A 17,863-nucleotide genomic window follows, 5' to 3' on the forward strand; every position below is an offset into this window, starting at 1 on the left:
CAGGTTGGACAGGGCTCTGAGCAACCTGATCTAGTTAGCGGTGTCCCTGCTCACTGCAGGGGGGTTGGACTAGATGACCTCTAGGGGTCCCTTCCGACCCAAAACTTTCTATGATTCTATGATTTTTTCCTCCACCTCCTTTCTCTCCCATGTTTCTGTTACCAGAAGTAACCTAAACTCACCCAGGCTTTTTTGTCTCGTAATCATTCCCGCAGGCCCGCTTGCCGCAGGAGTTAAGGCGTTACGGAGATCAAACAACATGAAATCCTTAGAGCTGTGAGAATACAGGATCTCCTGCCTCAGAGCGGCTAAACCCTGTGCTTTAATTCCACCAAGGAAGCACAGAGCTGCGATAAAACCCCACGCCCAGGGACTGGAAAAAGAAACGGGCACCTGTCTCAAGAGTATATTGTGTTGGTACGGCTGGGAGGCACCAGAAACGGTCACTTCGAAACATCGCAGTAAAAGCCCTCCATCCTGCCGCTTCGCTTTGGAAAGACCCGCGTTTAAAATGCAACTGTCTGCGCGCAACACACCGGGCAGAACGTCTTCGGTTTGCTGCCAGGGAAGGTTTTCCCAGTCGCTACGTGCAGAGCAGAACTTCCCTTTCAAACGTTGCAAGAACGAGCGACAGCAGCACAGCGGTCGGTCCGTGAGCCCTGCGAGCGCCATGGGCCGCTTGCCCCTGGGTCGGAGCCTCCTGGGCCGCCCGCCCTGCTGAGGCGGCGAGACGGGACATGGCGGGGGACGCTGCGTCAGAGCCCCCGCGCGCTGCCCCCGGGGCACACGGCTGGTGGGGAGGCAGAAGCGGCACTCCCGCTAGCAAAGCCCCGGGCGAAAGGCGGAAAGCGGGCACGCAGCGGAGGGCTGACCTCGATGGCGGCGGAGCTGGGGGTTTGGAGGGGAAGTGGGGCACAGCCTGAGGCCGGGGGTCTTGGCAGGGAGAGGCAGCTGGTCCAGCGCGGATGTGGGGGAGAGCACAAACAAACATCCGGCACGGGAGAGCAGCACAACAGGGCGACGGCGGCTGGGGAAGGAGGGAGGAAGGGAAATTCCCAGTTACTCGCGGGGCGGGGAAGGCTGTCAGCTGTGACGGGGTGTCACGGGAGGGGGTACTGACAAAATCACCCCCTGCGGAGAAGGTCAGAGAGCATGAGAACGCGGTGCTGAACCGATGGGCTTTGCTTTACACACCCAGACCTGAGCAACTTCCGTGAAGCTGGAAGAGCAGAATAGATGGATTTTACAATCAGGCTGTTGTAAACCCTGCATCTGGCCTGCACAGCAGGGATCACGGTCTCGCTGCCAGCAACTCCAGCAACTTCTGTTTGAGCTGGACCATCTACGCAGCCATCCATCCGTGCTGAAATACCTCAGGTCATAGCACCCCGCTTTAGTCTTTGCTAATTACTTTCTCTTCATTAGTTACCTCTGCAGTCACCACAGGAAGAAAGTCATTTACTGCAAGGCAGGGCAGTGGATGAAGGTGTCGGTAAGGAGCTGGGAAGGGCCGAGGGAAGGAGTGCGTGTGGGGAGCAGGGCTTGCAGTTTTTGTGACTTTGAGACATCAGCTTTCAAAGGACAGAATAAAAAAAAAAAAAGAGAGGAAGAGTTTCATGGAAAGCACAGCAAAAAGATGGAGCTTGGTCTCAGCAGGAAATAGGTGGCGAAGATGACGCGGTACTTCATGTTCTTGTTCTAGGAGCTGACAGTGTTCCTGCACTCAAACAGCTTCAGCTGATCTCATCAAATAGTTTTGGCTCTATTAAAATAGTTGAGCTTGTAGACCAGAAACCCCCCTAAAGAGTCCTTTAGGAAAGGAAGATGGGGAAAACGTGCCCAGTAACGCCTCGCAGAACATGGAAATGATCGAGAGGGGAACAGAACACCTCCCCACAACCCCCCTTTAGCCTCCGAGGCCAGTGATGGAACCCTCGGGTCGCAGCGGCAGCGAGCACGCTGCCAGGCTGGCTTCCTGCTCCCATGTCCTGCACGGGAGCAGGGAGCGTTGCTTTGCTGTGACGGACGGGGCCAGAAATGTTAAGAGACTGAATAAGCTGAATTTGGGACACCAAGTATTTTAAAAAGACAGAATTTTTGGCCTCTTTTAGTGGTATTTGGAGCAGCTGTTACCTCCAACAATTTCTCGTGGTCTGCGAATGCACGCAGCATGTGACGTGCAGAGTCTTCTCGAGTCGACGGCAATAAACGCTTTCCAGCACTCCCCGCCGTGCTCAGCCTGTGCCACGTTTTCCTTGTTCACTCGCTTTCGGCTTCTCCCCCCCGTTAGCTCCTGGGAACGCCGTCCTCAGAGCAGGAAGTTCCTGAGGCCGTCCCGTCCGCAAGCGCCGCGACTCCCTGAGCCATCTGCGGAATGCATCAGGTTATGTTTTTCTGCACCGCAAAGCCACCAGAGACACCCATTAACCACAACATTTATAAACCACACATCTGGTGCAACTACTGTGTCCATTTACTAAGGATAAACTCTACCACAGAAATCGAGCAGATAGTTAAACTCTGTCGTGACTACTGCGAAATGCTACTTACGCAGTGCCAACCAGTTTATCAATTTATCTTTGCAATAAGAGCAGCGACAACCTACTTACCCAGCGACCGCGCAGCAAGTGACGCAGCACTGCAGTGTGAGCCCCTCGGTCTTGCCTCTCCGAAAGGAGATCTTTTGTCTCGGACTCCTGTCAATCTCTCAGGCTTTTCTTCGGAAGGGTTCTTGCTGCTCCACCACTCGTTTCACCTGCACGTTTTTGCAGATTAACGACTCTGTCACACCCTTAAGGATGCATCAGCAAAGGCAGCAGGAAAAAGGTCACAAAGAACTTTAACGTTCACATCTGAAGTACGAACCGGCCTCTGCTCAGTGACTCCTCCTGTTACCACCCGCGGCGGTGAGAACTCCTCCGGCCCCGCAGGCGCAGGCAGGGATCCCCCCAGGCCTGCGCTGCTGTGGGCAGCCCCACGGACGGTCCCACCAGGGACGGTCCCACCGCTCAGAGCCGGCAGCACCGGGCGCTGCGCAGCTGCCAACAGCAGAGCGCCCGGGCCCCTCCGAGAGCGGGCAGAGCGCAAAGCCAAGGCTTTGGCCGAACAGAGCCCTTCTGGGGGGCACTCAGGGAACCAGCCCACTCCCTGCAGCCCAGCTGGAGAGGAGCCAGCTGTGGTGACAGCCCGCGGCCGGGCCCGGACCACTGCTCTGTGTGCAGGTGACACCCAAGGGCAGGGTCAGCCCCATCCGCAGCAGCACCAGCCTCAAGGAATTGCACCAATGTTACAGGCACCTCACCAGAACTCAGCTCAGGGCGGGGAAATACTTGATTGAAATTCACTCATTTACACACCCTGAACTTTAAAAAAAGCACACCTGCGACCGCAGTCCTCTTGCCATTCAGCAGAGGCAGGCTGGGCCGCGCTCCAGCCGGCGCTCCGGAGTCGCAGCATGGCACCCACTGCCAAGCGCAGCAGCCTCGCCCCCAGGCTGTTTCCTTGCACCTTCAAACCAACCCGAAGTTCTCAAACCAGCTAAGCAAAGGACTTCACCAGTGGAACCAGAAGTTGCCTCTGTCACTGTTTCTCAAGATAATTCACAGGAGAGGTCCTGGGGGGTTTGGGGGTTTTTGGTGACCCAAAGCCCGTTGGACTCACCAGACTGGGAGCAGCACCCAGGCTCGTCTCTGTCCCCTTTCGGACAAGCCCCCAGCCAGCCAACAGCTGCACCCAACGTTGGGGATCAAATCTAAACATGTTCATACTTTGAATGACTTAAATCCATGTATGCTTTAACTTTTCAAACTAACCCCAACAGCTGGAATTCTGCTCACCTGTCCAACATTTATCATGATTAACTAAAACCAGATACAAATCTTTTTAAGCATCCATTACTTTGCTGTATGACTTGAACTGTAAAAAGCCAAGACGCTATAAAAAAATGTTTCTATAGAAATTCCTTTCCCCTTTCGCCCAAAGTAAGCATTGGGATTATTAAAGACAGGACACGAGCGCCATTTAAATTGTTTTGCTCTTAGAGAGGCTCCTTCTGGCTCGCCCATCGGGGCTGGGCTCCAGCGCATCCCCCGGCAGCTCCGCCTCAGGGTCACGGGAACAACGGCGTCCCGCTCCCAGCATCCCACCCCGAGCCGCGTCCGCCATCGCTGCCGTCACACGCGGGCCACAAACACAGCAATGGACACGACCAGACGACGTTTGGTAAAGTCATTTTAATGGAAAATGTAAAACCCCTTTCAACTTCAATGTACAAAGCATGTGTAACACTTGCACTTTTAACAAATTAAAGCAAGCCAATGTTTTAAAAAAATACATCATTGAATGTATATATGTATATATTTACATAGCATATTAAGTTTAATATTTAGCTTTAAAAGTTCACATAAATTTTACCAAAATGAGACAATTTTTAAATAAATTACACCTTTTGAAAACGTTTAATTGTACACTGAATAGCTTCAATAAAATACTGAAGTGTCTGTATTTAATATCTACTTTATATACTTTATATTTTACAAAGTTTACAATTATTTGGCAGTAATTTTCAGATTATGACATGACTGCTGTGCGGACTCAGCAAGATATCCCAAATGCAGGCAATAGCTGGTGTTTGTGTCCTACTCTCACAGTAACTGTCTCAATGTAGTGAAAAATATCTGAATTATTTTAGCAAACTGTACAAGTCACATTTACATTTGATCAACAATATAGCATAGAATTTTGTGGTTTTTTTCCAAAAATAAATACATCATCTTAAATCTTTGACATTTCACAAACTTCATGTACATTATAATACAGGACAGCAGAACGCTGCTTCGTTGTTTGCAAGTCTAACACGTAATCACAGTGGCTGTGACATGAAGCTCTACCGTTGCAGTGTCGTTAACGCGTAAATACGATGACTGTATTGTCTTGGCACTGATGGTTTGTGAAGCTCGAGTTAGTGTGCATACTGTTCATGGACGAGAACAACCAACCTCCATTTGATGTTCACACCAAAAAGCAGAGCGCGCTTAGTTTTCATCCATCTCTTCCATTTCGCCTTCGTGGATCTTCAGAGCTCTCACCATTTCTTTAACCGCGTGGTACAAGATGTTCTTAACCTGCAAGGACATCAGGCAGACCTCAGGAAGGCCTACGACCAAGGGACTCTGCCAAGTACCCGGGTTTCGGACTCAGCCCTAAGCCTAGCGAAGGGGAGAAACAGGAAGGCTCCACCAAGCCGGCGCAAAAGGAAACACCTTTTTACACATTTTAAAACCTGAGGTGAAACAAACCCAACCAGCAGCTCAAGGAGAGTCATTTGCAGCCCTGGCACCCGTGCTGCTGCTCATTGTTATTCTGTGTGAACAGCAGCGAGGAAGCAGCTCCACGCACTGCTCCACACGGCAATGAGCCTCAGCACGCCCTGCCTTCCCAACAGCTTCCAGAGCAGAACTCATCTCCTACCTGCAGTTTATCATCATAATTGATTTCTTCCTTTGACAGCCTCAGCTCCTGCGTTAAGTGAAATGACTGTACGAGATGTTCTGGAGACACAAAGTCTTCAGTTACTTGAACGCAGCTGTGAAAATTTTGTACCTATCCAAAACAAGAAGAAGGAGAGACTGGTAATTAGTATTTTGGGGTTATTGTTTGGCAGAGATACCTGAGAAAAGAGTGGGCCTTGAGATCTCCTAAACCACAGGCTTATCAGACTACAGGGCGTCTTCATACATTTCGTGTAGCGAGCAATTACGTGTACTCGACTTATCTACGCTAGCTTCTGGCAAAGGGGACAACTCTGCACAATGCGCGTCCGCCCATGCCCCGGTGCGTCCTCCTGCAGTTGGCTCTGACGGGAACCCAGCACGCTCTGGTGCGTTGTTCCACCCTCTTACCAGCTGCACAGGCACCGCTGCCGCGCGCCATGACTGCGCAGCCACTGCCAGCACGCCACAGGGCCGCCGGGCAGCAGCCTGGCCCTGCAGCGTCCGGCTGCCTGGGCCGCGCTGATGCGCTGGGCGCTTGCACTCTGCTCCGCCACGTTCCCTGAAAAGAACTGCTGGTGGAAGTATTTAAAAGAAAAAAAATCATGAACACAGGGGAAGGGGGGGGGGGGCTCCACTTTATTTTATTTTTTTTTTTATTTTTTTTTTTTTTTTTTTAAAAAAAAAAAAGCTTTTTCTCCCTGGTAAGAGGCAACTACTGAGAGAAATGGACACCATCTCCTGCCACCCACGTAGCGTCTGGAGGACAGGGGAAAGGAAAAAATGCTTCCTGGCTGTGACCTGACTACCAGCTCCTGCCCATCCTCTTCAGAAACACACAGCATCCGATTTTCACCCCTAAACCCTCACAACTCATTTCCCCAAACTCTAGCTGCTCATGAAGTCATGCAATGTCAGTTCCGCAAACTTCCCAAGCCTGGGGGGGTGGTGAGGGAGTGCCTTTGCCATCCTAGCAAACCAACAGTCCCACCCTGCTCAGCACTGCAGAAGATCGGCGTACTTTAAGCTTGAGCCTAGTGAAATCTAGAGTTTTTTAATGTATACTCTAAAATTTCCACTGTGATACCTGATATTCAAAAAACCTTTGGGGCCTACACAGTTGAGGACACAGCACTTCATTTAAAAATATTCTTTTTTAAAAACACTGCCCAAGTCTTGATTGTACAAGGTCAGCTTGCCCCTCCACAGGTGCAATCCCAGAAGGCAACCCCCAGCCCAACCCCAGCGGTGTGCGTGGGGTTTCTGCAGCCCCGTAACCGCCAAGGACAAAGCAGTGCCGTCCCCTCCTGCGCACAATCGAACCAGAAGCCACTGCCAGAGCCAAGGAGGCTTTGGGGGTTTGGTGATGCCACACAATTTGCAAACAGCAGCCAGCTAGGAGCAAGGAACGAGCTGCACAAGGGCCACCGCGAGGCTCCCACTGGCACCTGGGGAACTCCCTGGAGCTCCACCTGAAACATCTCTACGCCGGGCTGCCGGCTCCAGCCCCTCTCTTCCCTCACCTGCTTCAAGTCTCTATCTGCCCTTGTCTTCCCTTCCCCCCCATGCAAATCCCGCAGCACTCTTTCGCTTTCTCCTCGCTGAGACAAGGTGTGACCAACTCCCTCTCCCTCCACTGCACCAACGGGCAGCATTTGTTGCCCTCAAGATCTTTCATCCTGCTGTGCCTCAAACCTCTCTCCCTTCCGGCGCCTGTCTCACCGGTGTGCCAGTCTTTGGGGGGAAGACAGATCTCACCCGGCCGGCGGACAGCCCCCAGGCAGCTCTGCTCTCCGTATGTACAGTCCCAGCTGACACCAGGACGTGCACACACCAATGCGCAACGACTCCCCCGAGGCTGGCAGGGCGAGGACTCCAGCACTCCCACTGCTGAGCCGAGGGAATGGCTTCACCCCCAGCCCACGCACGGCCCGCAGGCGGGTGGAGGGTCTGGGGAGCCTCAGACCTGGGCGGCAAAGGCAAGCGGGGAGGGAGGAATGGGCCGTCGAGCCCTGCAGCTCCTCGCCACGCCGCACAGCCAACCCCCATCCTTGCACCGAAGGGCTCGGCGCCGGGGCAGCGCGCAGCCCAGCAGCTCCGCACGCGCAACGCCCAGACCTTTGTCCTACGTCCTTATCGTAACATCGCCGGGATGTCGCCTCACCTCCAGCGCGTCATTTTATGATCTATATTCCTGCTGTTAATCAAGATAATACCACTATAAAAAAGAACATTCTAACAACCTGTTCTACTACCAACATGTTTTGCATGTGGCCTGAACAACACGTTTCAATCACCAACTCCAGCATTTCTATCTTTTCGTTTATCACTAAAGTATTTTACAAATTTGGAGTTACCAAATTAAAACCGGGGAGGGCATACCCGGAGGAGGACTGTGACACAGGGTGAGCCACAGCAGAGCAGAAGAAACAGCAAATCATTCAAAAGAACAGGAACAAACCCTTTTTTTAGCTGGGGAAGTCTCCCAGGAGAGCGGAGGGCTCACTGTTACAAGTGCCAGAGAGAGAACAAGGCCCAGACGCTCGTGAAGCAGGGAACGCTTCCGAGCTCCCCTGCTCATACAGCCAAGCAGAAAGGAGATACAATCCTACAGGGCATCACTCAAGGTACGTTCAGGGAAGCACCCGTACAGAAGACCAGTCCAGCGCTGCACCTACTTCTAGTCTCCCCCAGAGAGAGCAATTCCCTCCACAAGAGGTAATGACAAGGCTACTCCAGCCATCACGGCTCGCAGGAGAGGCTCTCCCTCCCACCCCACCGACAGAACAGTTTGACGTCGCCTACTAAAATGATCACAAGGGGAATGTGACTGCTGTCTGCAAGTACACAGGGAGGACGGTGAAACCTGGGAGGCAGGAGGAATACTTTATGCTACCATAAAATATAAAGGTTACTTTAAAAGCTAGACATGAATCCATAGAAGCTGGGGAAAAAAAGAATGTACAGAAAAAATACGCACAACCTCCTCCACATCAGAGCAGTAAAATTCTAGACCAGCAGCAGTGTGACAACAATCCTAACTGGCTCCAGGCTGAAGTATCTCAGCTAGGCTACACAGTGACCACAGGCAGACGGGCTCCCTACCTCTGCCCCTCAGCCCGATTTCCTCTGCTCCACAACATTACTGGTGAGGAAATAAAAATAAAAATGTTAATTTACCACCAAATTTAGTATCAACTCTCATCCAGTTTTAATTATTAGATTCATGATGTGCATGTAAACCTGAAACACTTAGCATCTAAACTTAACCTGGTATGTATTCTTGTTCAGACTTATTTTTTACTGTTTAAATGTGCTTTGTATAGATCTGTTGGTGCTGATCCCTAAGGTCAGTATTTATGCATCTCTATACAGAGTACTACACACGTACATGAAAGAACATGATGCTTTCATTTCCTCCTACGTGGCAGATTCACAGGAACTTCTTACTGAAGATGAAAAGGTTCTCAGCTTCACCCACTAAGGTTTAAAAACACCATGTTATTAACTCCTTGGTGCCAGAAGCTAGAGCATTACCACTTCAAAAGCAATTTGGAGTTTAAAGCCAAGGAGATAATGATAAGAGTGGTCTTATTTTTGGTCCTTAAACCTCCGGAACTGCAGGGAAGCCCGAACAGTCCCACTACTTCACGTTTTGTTTTCTGCATGGCTTTATATAATGCCACATGCTATACAAAACAAATTTCCCAATATGTTTGTGATTTTCTGGGGGGTTCCCTTTTCACTCTTGCATCTGGGATATCTCCCTTGTTTTAAGAGATCAGAGCAAGGTTGCTGGAGGATGCAATACAAATCTTATCAACTCTGGGAGTCCCAACTGCTTTAGCCTAACAGGACGTAAGAATATCACCAATGCCAGACATTCCCTCACCTTTGTGAAGTAACATCAAGCCCTGGAGACATGGTAAAGGCAAAGGCAACCTACAACAACCCAAGAGTTGGTCACCTGGATTTGGTTTTTTTTCTTCCTTTCTTTTGCCAGAAAACCAACCCAACACAGCCCACCCAGGGTTACTATACTGCCATGTGAAACCCACCTGAAGAACCACTGGAATGAGAGAGGCGGCCAGTCTGGGTAAGGTACCTGTTGCTTTCAGTACCCCAGCAACAGAAATAGCCAGCAGACAGATTAGGACGTAACGCTTGTCACACTACAACCCCGTCGTGTTTTTCCCAGAGAAAACCCCACCGCCCTGGTCACGGTGATACGGTAAGCCATCGCTTCCTCTGCCCAGAAGAGACGGCAGTTGGAAGCTGATCTGCACATCAGAAGCCAAATAGCATCTTCTTCAGAAAGGCCTGGCCCTGCTTGAACCTGGGTGGAGATCAATGGTGAATCTTTAATAGCAAGCTGGTTTGCAAGCCTTGCTGGAGGGCGGGGATGCTCCTCATTCCTTGACAGCCAGCTACCCAATTAGTGGTGCCTGACAGCTGGCAAGGCAGCAAGATACAGGCTCCATTCCCCGTTTCAACACGGAAAGGTTCATGGAATCAAGAAATAAATGAATCTAAAACTGCCCCAAAATCATGTCTAAACAGTTGTTCCTTCTTCCTCTTCTCACCAAGGAGAAGCAGTTTGCAGACTGTAAGAAAACAGAACGCCAAACAAAATGAAGTAGCAAACCCTACATGCAAGGGGAGGACTGACGCTCGCCACACAAATTCATACTGTTTCTCCAGAACTGCCCCACCAGCAGTACTTTTTCTGACATAACTAAGAATGAAATCAGCCCAGCTGCTCTTTCTGATGGTAACGAAAGCTGCTGAAGGGACATGCTGACTCCTGGTGAATGACGTACCTTCTGTAGAAAAAGGAACTTAAACTGGAGCGGGAAAACCACCTCCAAATCCTCTTACAGAAACACCTTATTACACCCAAACTGTCTCCACAATTCTACAGCTGAAGGCAAAATGATGACACCTGACATCCAGGTGTTCTTATCTGCTTAGGGTGCTCTCCCTGCCTCTCCAGGTTTAGAATAAAAAAAATACTAACCTGACTTTGCCATAACTAACACCAGCTTGTTTAGCAATTTGCTAATGAAATGAAAAGTGGGAAAAAGTGGTTAACAATAGTCTGCTCATTTTGCATTTCAAGGAAAAAAAGGAACAGCATTATTTCAAGCGTTCAAGCTGCTGTGTGTTAGCACTGGCCAGTCAGCTATACAAGCAGATGCATCTTACTACACATTCCTATACACTAATAGCTACCAGTAAGAAAATAAAATCTAATTTGAGTACAGATGCAGTTATGTCTTTGAAAAAGAGTTATTTCATTGTATTCATGTTATTTAATCCTGTGCGTCCTTACACAGCTGTACCTTACCTGATGAAGTGCTCCTGCTGGTAGAATAACAGCATCACCAAGAAACTGAATAACTGTACAGGTTTTTACTCCATATTCTTCAAGAAGTCTTTGGCGAAGTTTTTTGTTCACATACCAACTCTGATCACGGATTGGATCATGCTCTGGTAAAACTTCTAAGCCTTGCTCTTTTGCTATCTGTAAGCACAGAAAAGATCCCAAGTCACTTTCAAAAGAAGCTGAAACTTCTGCTCTTAAGTTACAGGTATACCTAACTTACAAAGCAACATTACTGTGTTTCCAGCACCCAAATGAGGATTTTAGTCAGGGATTCAAAAGAACCTCAGAGGAACTGGGAAGTCCCACTGAACTGAAGACATCTACAGAACTCCCACTGCAGAAGGCAGAGCTTTAAAGAACTCGGCACAACAATCTATTAATAAGCAACAAGCTCACTGTGGGACTTCTTTCATCACAAAACTAAAAACTAACCTCAAGAGTTCCTACGCTGCCAGTTCCTCAAGCTTACAACCCCCCATTACGACACAGACACGAAACACTGCAACCTCAGCTCCGGCAAAAAGCCGCAGATAAAGTTAAGGGCCGCAGGGTCCGAGACAACCTGCTCTAGGCAACTCTGCTTGAGCGTGGAGCTGGACAAAAGGACCTCAAGAGTTCCCCTTCCAATCTCAACCACTCTGTGATAAGAAGTTATTTTCCTGCCATCCCATCAAGGAATTCAGAAAAAATGATGGACATAAAAAAAAGATTACTTCCTGACAGTGGTAGACTTAACTGCAACAACGATTTCTCATCAAGTTAACCACAGGGGAACAAATATTACCCTTAACCAATCGCTGAACAATCGATCATAGTGACTAAAGAAAAAAGTGACTAAAGATAAACAACACATATCCAATCCATCTGTCGTGACTTAGGAGACAATTATCTCACTAGAAACATAGATTATTTTTTTATTCATATTTATATTAAATATACCCAATTATGGGATGCAGAACTTCAAACTGGTTTTGTGTATTATCACCTTTCCTTCTCACTAACAAGACACTGAGATTTTATCTCCTATTAGCAGGCAAAGTGGTCCCACAGTCTGGTCATCAATTAATCTCCAATCCAGTATTTCAAAAATACCACCACACCAAAAATACAGGGTAGTACACACTTGATTTTGGATACCACGGCAAGCTGTGGCAACAAATGACAAACTTTATTATGTAGCACCTTAAGTGCTTCTGTTTTAAAGTTGCTGCTCTAAGAGTTTCGTAATATCCCTTAATTGTGCGGAAAGAAGAAATGCTGAGTAACAGTCATTGTCCACCTACTGGCTTGCATTCGTGATTTTGGTCACAGCTCTCTTTTCCAAACTGAAGAGCCACCACCTACTTTGTGAGCACCTCCTTTTTGAATGAACAGAAAAGCCTTGCTGTATAATTCACAGTCTCCTGGAATTCACTGTATTTTGTTTACTAGTGCTCATTTTTCCCCACAGTTCAGCTTGCCAAAGAGCAAGTGTTTGAGTCACTGGAGGACAGCTGCTCTGCGACTGAATCACTGCCTTATTGTCCAAGAGAATCTGCACTGCAGAATTTCTTAGGCTCTTCCTGCTCGCAGTAGAGACCTTGGCCTGCAGCCTGTTTATGGACCCCTTCAGTTTAGCCAGTTAAAACTCATCCGACTTTTTTCCCCACAGTAGAAGACAGTGAAGACTTCTTCTCCTTGAGCAACCACTTCAGTGATATTTTGGTATTTCTAGGTCATCCATCAAGACCGCCTTCTAGCACATGACAACACGCTAAAGACAGGGCACAGAAAACCGCTTCCACGATGACATCTTTAAATTTAATGTCATTGATGACTATCAATGGCCCGGTGGTAGACGTTCATCCTAAGTGGTAACTAACGACCTGAAAGGTTCTGTTGTGGCTCTAGCCTGTTCATCACATGCTGCCGAAGGAAGATCTGCACTGCAGCTAACGCGGAAGAAGTTTGCTGCCCTCAGGTACACTATCCCCCACCGCTTTCATCTTCACTAAGAGCCAAGGCATGTTCTTTGAGCTAACTGACATGACACAGAGCCCTTGTGAAGATCGGTGGCTGCTGGGTTACGAGGTTGGGGTTTTTTTTGCATGGGACAATTCACATAAATTTCAGCATCTGATAATGCAAGAATGGGTCAGCGACAGAAAAACATTACCCTACAAATCCTAATAAATCCCCCCAAAATATAATTAACCTTTGTATTAGAGAAGGACAACAGATCTCTGCGCCCTCCTGAGCCTTCAGAGCTTGCAGGCTACCTGTAACTCTTAAGAGGTGAGTATGTATCATGGTATATATTTTATTTGTTGACCGATGTGGCAGGTCAATTATGATTTATTTTATGTGCTATAAAGGAAAGAATCTTGCTCCCCCCCCCCCTTCCCTAAGCACAGGGGTTGGGTTTGTGTTTTTCGCCAGCCCCCTTTGTTTTACCAAATACTTAGACTATTTTTATAAAATATCTATTATAGATCTAACCTTTTGCAGAAATTCCCTTATCTTGTCAGCATCTTTGCCAGCATAAATGTGCCACAGAGCACCAGGTAATTCACTTGAATCTTTCAACCGCTTCCTTAAAAGATCATCCAAATCTTCCTCTTCAAACTTCTTCAAAACTCCTAAGATTCAACAAAAGCATTTTTAAAAAGTGAGACAGAGGGAAGACTGAAACTAAACATCTTTCCAAATTTCTTGTGAGAGACTGAGCAGATAAAAATTTGCTAAATACAAAGAAGCCCCCAGGTGGTTCTCTTGTTTGGTGTTTGTAATTAGTTACCAGAACATGAATGCCATAAATACCTTTAAAAACAATGCTTAATTTCTACACTTTTTTTGCATCTCTTGAATTTGATAGAACACATTCTTCTACCCAAAATAAACAAGCAAGGCTAGCACCAAAAAATTAGAAGATGAAAACCGTGTTTTCCTGCTGCCAGCAAAAGCCTTGTTTCGCCTGCTGTTCTGCAGCAGCTAGTCAAGGAGCTAGAGCTCTCCCAGCGTGCCGAAGTTTTGCTGCTACTAACTCAGTACATATGCACGGGAAAACACAGCAGACAAAAGACAGCAAACCTTACTGCAGCTCTATTAGTCACACCCAAAATCTACATTTGCTGATTAGGGAATAAGAGGACAAAAGAATAAGGTGAAAGAACACTATTTCAGTGATTTAAAGACTGCTTCACACAAGCAATAAACCTCATACAGAGGACTAACATACACCAATTTAAGCTCCCTGGTGCTGAAAAATTACATTACAGTCCAAATTCAATAGAGCAAAGACAGCGCATCCAGAGGCAGCAGAATAAACAGAAGGTTTGGCAAATACATCAACCTGACATAACTGTTAGAACTACCACAGCTTCCACAGAAAATCCTTCATCCTGCACTTTCATTAGCTCTGCCAGCCCTAGTGCAGGAACGGTACATCAATTATAGGTAATGGCAAAAAAAAGTGAAAAGAGTTTGAAATACCATTTCATAATTCATGAACTGCAGTGTATTTTATGCAGAATTTATGTGCGTGCAAGTTCTTGAAACAAAGAATCTACCCGGTTTAAGCAAGTACTTGCGGACATCTTTCATCAGTTCTAAAAGAACAGCGCCAACTGTAAAAGCAGCAGATCCTTCAGCCCATCTACACCTCTTACCATGAGCTTCCCCTTACCTGATTTGGAAAGCACTCCATTTCCTTTTGCTATGCCAACGTAAACAAGAATGTTCACAACATCAGAAACTTCAATATGGAGATTTGTGGTTCCTATATCATGGTCTTTAGTAGCAGCCACACCTATGTTACAAGATAATTTTAAGATCTGTTGTATTGCATATTCATCTTCAAACAGAAACATGCAACACCTACCTGAGAAGAAATTTCTGAAAGTACACCAAGCACCACAGAAAATCATTTTATGTACAGACAGGCTTTAATGTGAAAATACCGAGACAGACAAACTATAAACATGCTTTTGTTTCACTTGCTAAACAAGAAAACATTACTTTGTAAGAAAGGCCTTGAGATATCTCTCAGCCCAGGTAACTGTTCCTGCGCAGCAGTTGTGTCAGAACAAAACACGTTTCAGCAGAACAATTAAAGACATTTCCTGACCACTGTGTTCCTTCCCAATCTTTCAACAGCGCAGGCTGTTCAAGGCAGAATACGAATACAATGAATACACAAGGTTATCAAATCAAACGTGTCACTTTTATGCCCGGCTGTTAGCCGAGTTCTCAACCGAAAGAAATCCCCAAGCAAAGAGAAAAATTAATTTTAGTTTTAAGAAGTGAAAACATACATGCTCAAGTCAAAAAGACACTTCAGAACACTAAGCCTTGTGGCAGTATTACATAGAAGTGTCATTAACGATTCAGCTCTTCAGAGCCATGCCTTGATCACTACCGTTAATACGTTTTTTCAAAGGACGTCTGCAGAACTTTTTAAATCAAAGCCATCATGCCACAAATTCCAACTCATTTCTTGTCCCATTACAACAATTTGTAAAACAGAATTGAACAATTTTTTTTGCAAAAGGAGCACATAGAAAAAAAATCTGAGGAAAACAACCTTTTCTAAACAGGTTTTTGAGCGTACAGTAGACAATACAAATACAAATGATGAGAAAAAACGCTGAGATTCATTTAGGAACCAGAATTATGAACATAGTAATACTTCATGAAGTATTTTGTCATACAGCATTATTAAAGACAGGATCTCTCTTTGTGTAAAAGCAGCTAACCATTTATATGCTTCAGAAGACTACAACAGCACAAGAAACGAAGGAAAGAAATGCAGAAGCAAATGAACTCTCGTGCCTGAGGTGCATGTGCTGTCAACATGCAAGTCTGAAGTATTTCGCCTACATTCAGTGAACAATTATCCTCCAAGCAAGCTCTCCTTTCTATAAAGTACTGTAACGTGTGATATTCTACACGTGTAAGGGAAGAGGTAACTGCTACATTTCTAGAGCACACTCACCATATGCACTGCATAGTCTGGGTCCCAAATCTGGACGGACGAAAAATCCTGGCAGATGAGAAGCCAAGTTTAGCTTTCCTTCTGGACTACAATATTCCGGCAAGGGTAAACTTTTTAATAAGTCTTCATATCTGGAGGAGAAAAGAAAGAAGGATGTAATGGAATTTGTGTCACTACATGGAGTGAAAAAACCAACGTGGAGACTGACTTAAGAATTTCTAATATTAAACTCAAATACCTTGCTGGCATCATAGCCTTGAAATCTTCACCAGAAGGCCAATCTTTCAGTTTTAGTAAAGCTGTTTCCCCATTTTTTATTTTCTGTCGTTCTGCAAGTAACACAGAAATTACTAAACACACACTGTAGGTGTTTTACTTTATTCAACTAAAAGACATAACTGAACTCTTCACCTGTCTATAAAGATTTCATCCATAAAACAGGAGACAATTGTTTTGAAACTCAAGAAGAACACAAAACAAACTCAACTAGTTGAGGAACAATGACATTTGTTTGGCTTCTTAGTCTTACCTAACCAATATATTAGTGTATCTTTAAACCTACAGAGGTACAAAATGCAAGTTTCCTTCACATTCTTTGGAAACAGATTACCTAGAGCTTTCTTGTTAAATTAAAGTTTCTTCAAAGCCTAAAATCCATAAAGAACATTTTTAACTGCAGTTTCTAACATTGACCATATTCAGAAGCAATAGAATAATACATTTGAAGTAACGTACTTGAAACATCTTCAAAACCATCCCAGAACTCCTTGACATTGGTGTTTGAAATAATACTGTCTTTGCAATTCAAGATATCAGCTTGTTGGTTTCCAAAATCTAGACTAATTGACTCAGCTTTCCACAGGCTGAAGTTCATTTTCTTATGCATACCGGACACTAAAACAGGCTGAAAAAAAAAAAAAAAAAAAAAAATATCAGTACTTCTCCTTTTGGAAGTAAACACCTCCTTCAGTTAAACTGGATGCACCTGAAACACATGCTGAAGACCTTGGCCCTACTGAGCTATTAACCCTCCCTCCAACAGCAACCATACAAATTTCAGCAAGGTGTGTGTATTGCGTGTTGGGTATCTCTGTCACAGTAGTTTCTTACGTTATTATTAGCAGATAACTGAAGTTTAAACTACATGAGGTTCATAGGTGGGCTATGCCTGACAAGGTTTGCCCACTGCTAGCCGTACATTTTCGAACATGGAGTTAGGCAAATTCGTCCTTTAGCACCACCCCCCAGCATTCATGCTGAGGTCACTTTATAGACCAAACGGCTCAATACCTACCCTCCCTTGTCTCCAGCACTCTTTGAAGAGCTTCCAGTTGTTGTTGTTTTTATGGTCTCTCAGCCACAAAACATGCTTATCACAGATCCACGAATACTGAATATCACTGTAGAGTTTACTACAGTCATCCTGAACACGTTTTCTATCATCTTTTGGCTCGTCTTTTATTTCAGATTTTACATTTATCTTTGGTGCTCTGTTTGGTGGAATCTTGTTTTCTACTACTGAAGCAATTATGTCATCTAGAATGTTTGGCATAGTCCTTCCACTCTTGCCACTCTATCAGAAAACAAACAAATATACGCTTAAACGATGCAAAAGCAAATAAAGTTAATGCAATTTCTTTTGCAGCAGAATGACAATATTTCACTGCCAATTAGAAGCTTGCAATTATCTACTACTTTTGTAGAAAACTGCATGCGTTCTGACATGGAAAAAGTTAGAAATGTACAGTTATTACAAAACTCAATATATTGGAATTTTCCTTTACTTTGTCAGGTTAAGGTTTTATCTAATTTCATGGACATTTTCTGCATACTGTGTCTATATATATAAAAAAATAAATAAAATTATAATATGAATGTGTGTGGTCATATAAAGTTTTAATTATAAATGAGTATTTAAAGCAATACAGCTATCAAGACTGCTTTAACTACAATGTACCAAAACAAATGACAGAGATTTTCAAACCCTGATATGAGAGAGGTGCATCTTGTAAACAC

General features: G+C 45.7%; 1 protein-coding gene across 1 annotated transcript in view; it reads right to left on the reverse strand.

The window, feature by feature from the left end:
• Nucleotides 1-4,214: 4,214 nt before the first annotated feature.
• Nucleotides 4,215-17,863, reverse strand: part of JMJD1C (jumonji domain containing 1C) — a 163,320-nt gene continuing 149,671 nt past the window's right edge. The window contains exons 18-26 of the mRNA XM_075423086.1: nucleotides 17,142-17,420; nucleotides 16,583-16,751; nucleotides 16,086-16,176; nucleotides 15,848-15,978; nucleotides 14,540-14,662; nucleotides 13,354-13,493; nucleotides 10,837-11,013; nucleotides 5,470-5,601; nucleotides 4,215-5,123 (exon numbers count right to left, since the gene is read on the reverse strand). Coding sequence (XP_075279201.1) covers nucleotides 5,034-5,123; nucleotides 5,470-5,601; nucleotides 10,837-11,013; nucleotides 13,354-13,493; nucleotides 14,540-14,662; nucleotides 15,848-15,978; nucleotides 16,086-16,176; nucleotides 16,583-16,751; nucleotides 17,142-17,420 — 1,332 coding nt within the window. The 3' untranslated portion in view covers nucleotides 4,215-5,033. The remainder of the gene's footprint in view (nucleotides 5,124-5,469; nucleotides 5,602-10,836; nucleotides 11,014-13,353; nucleotides 13,494-14,539; nucleotides 14,663-15,847; nucleotides 15,979-16,085; nucleotides 16,177-16,582; nucleotides 16,752-17,141; nucleotides 17,421-17,863) is intronic.

This window comes from Opisthocomus hoazin, chromosome 6, assembly GCF_030867145.1.
Source record: "Opisthocomus hoazin isolate bOpiHoa1 chromosome 6, bOpiHoa1.hap1, whole genome shotgun sequence".
NCBI lineage: Eukaryota > Metazoa > Chordata > Aves > Opisthocomiformes > Opisthocomidae > Opisthocomus > Opisthocomus hoazin.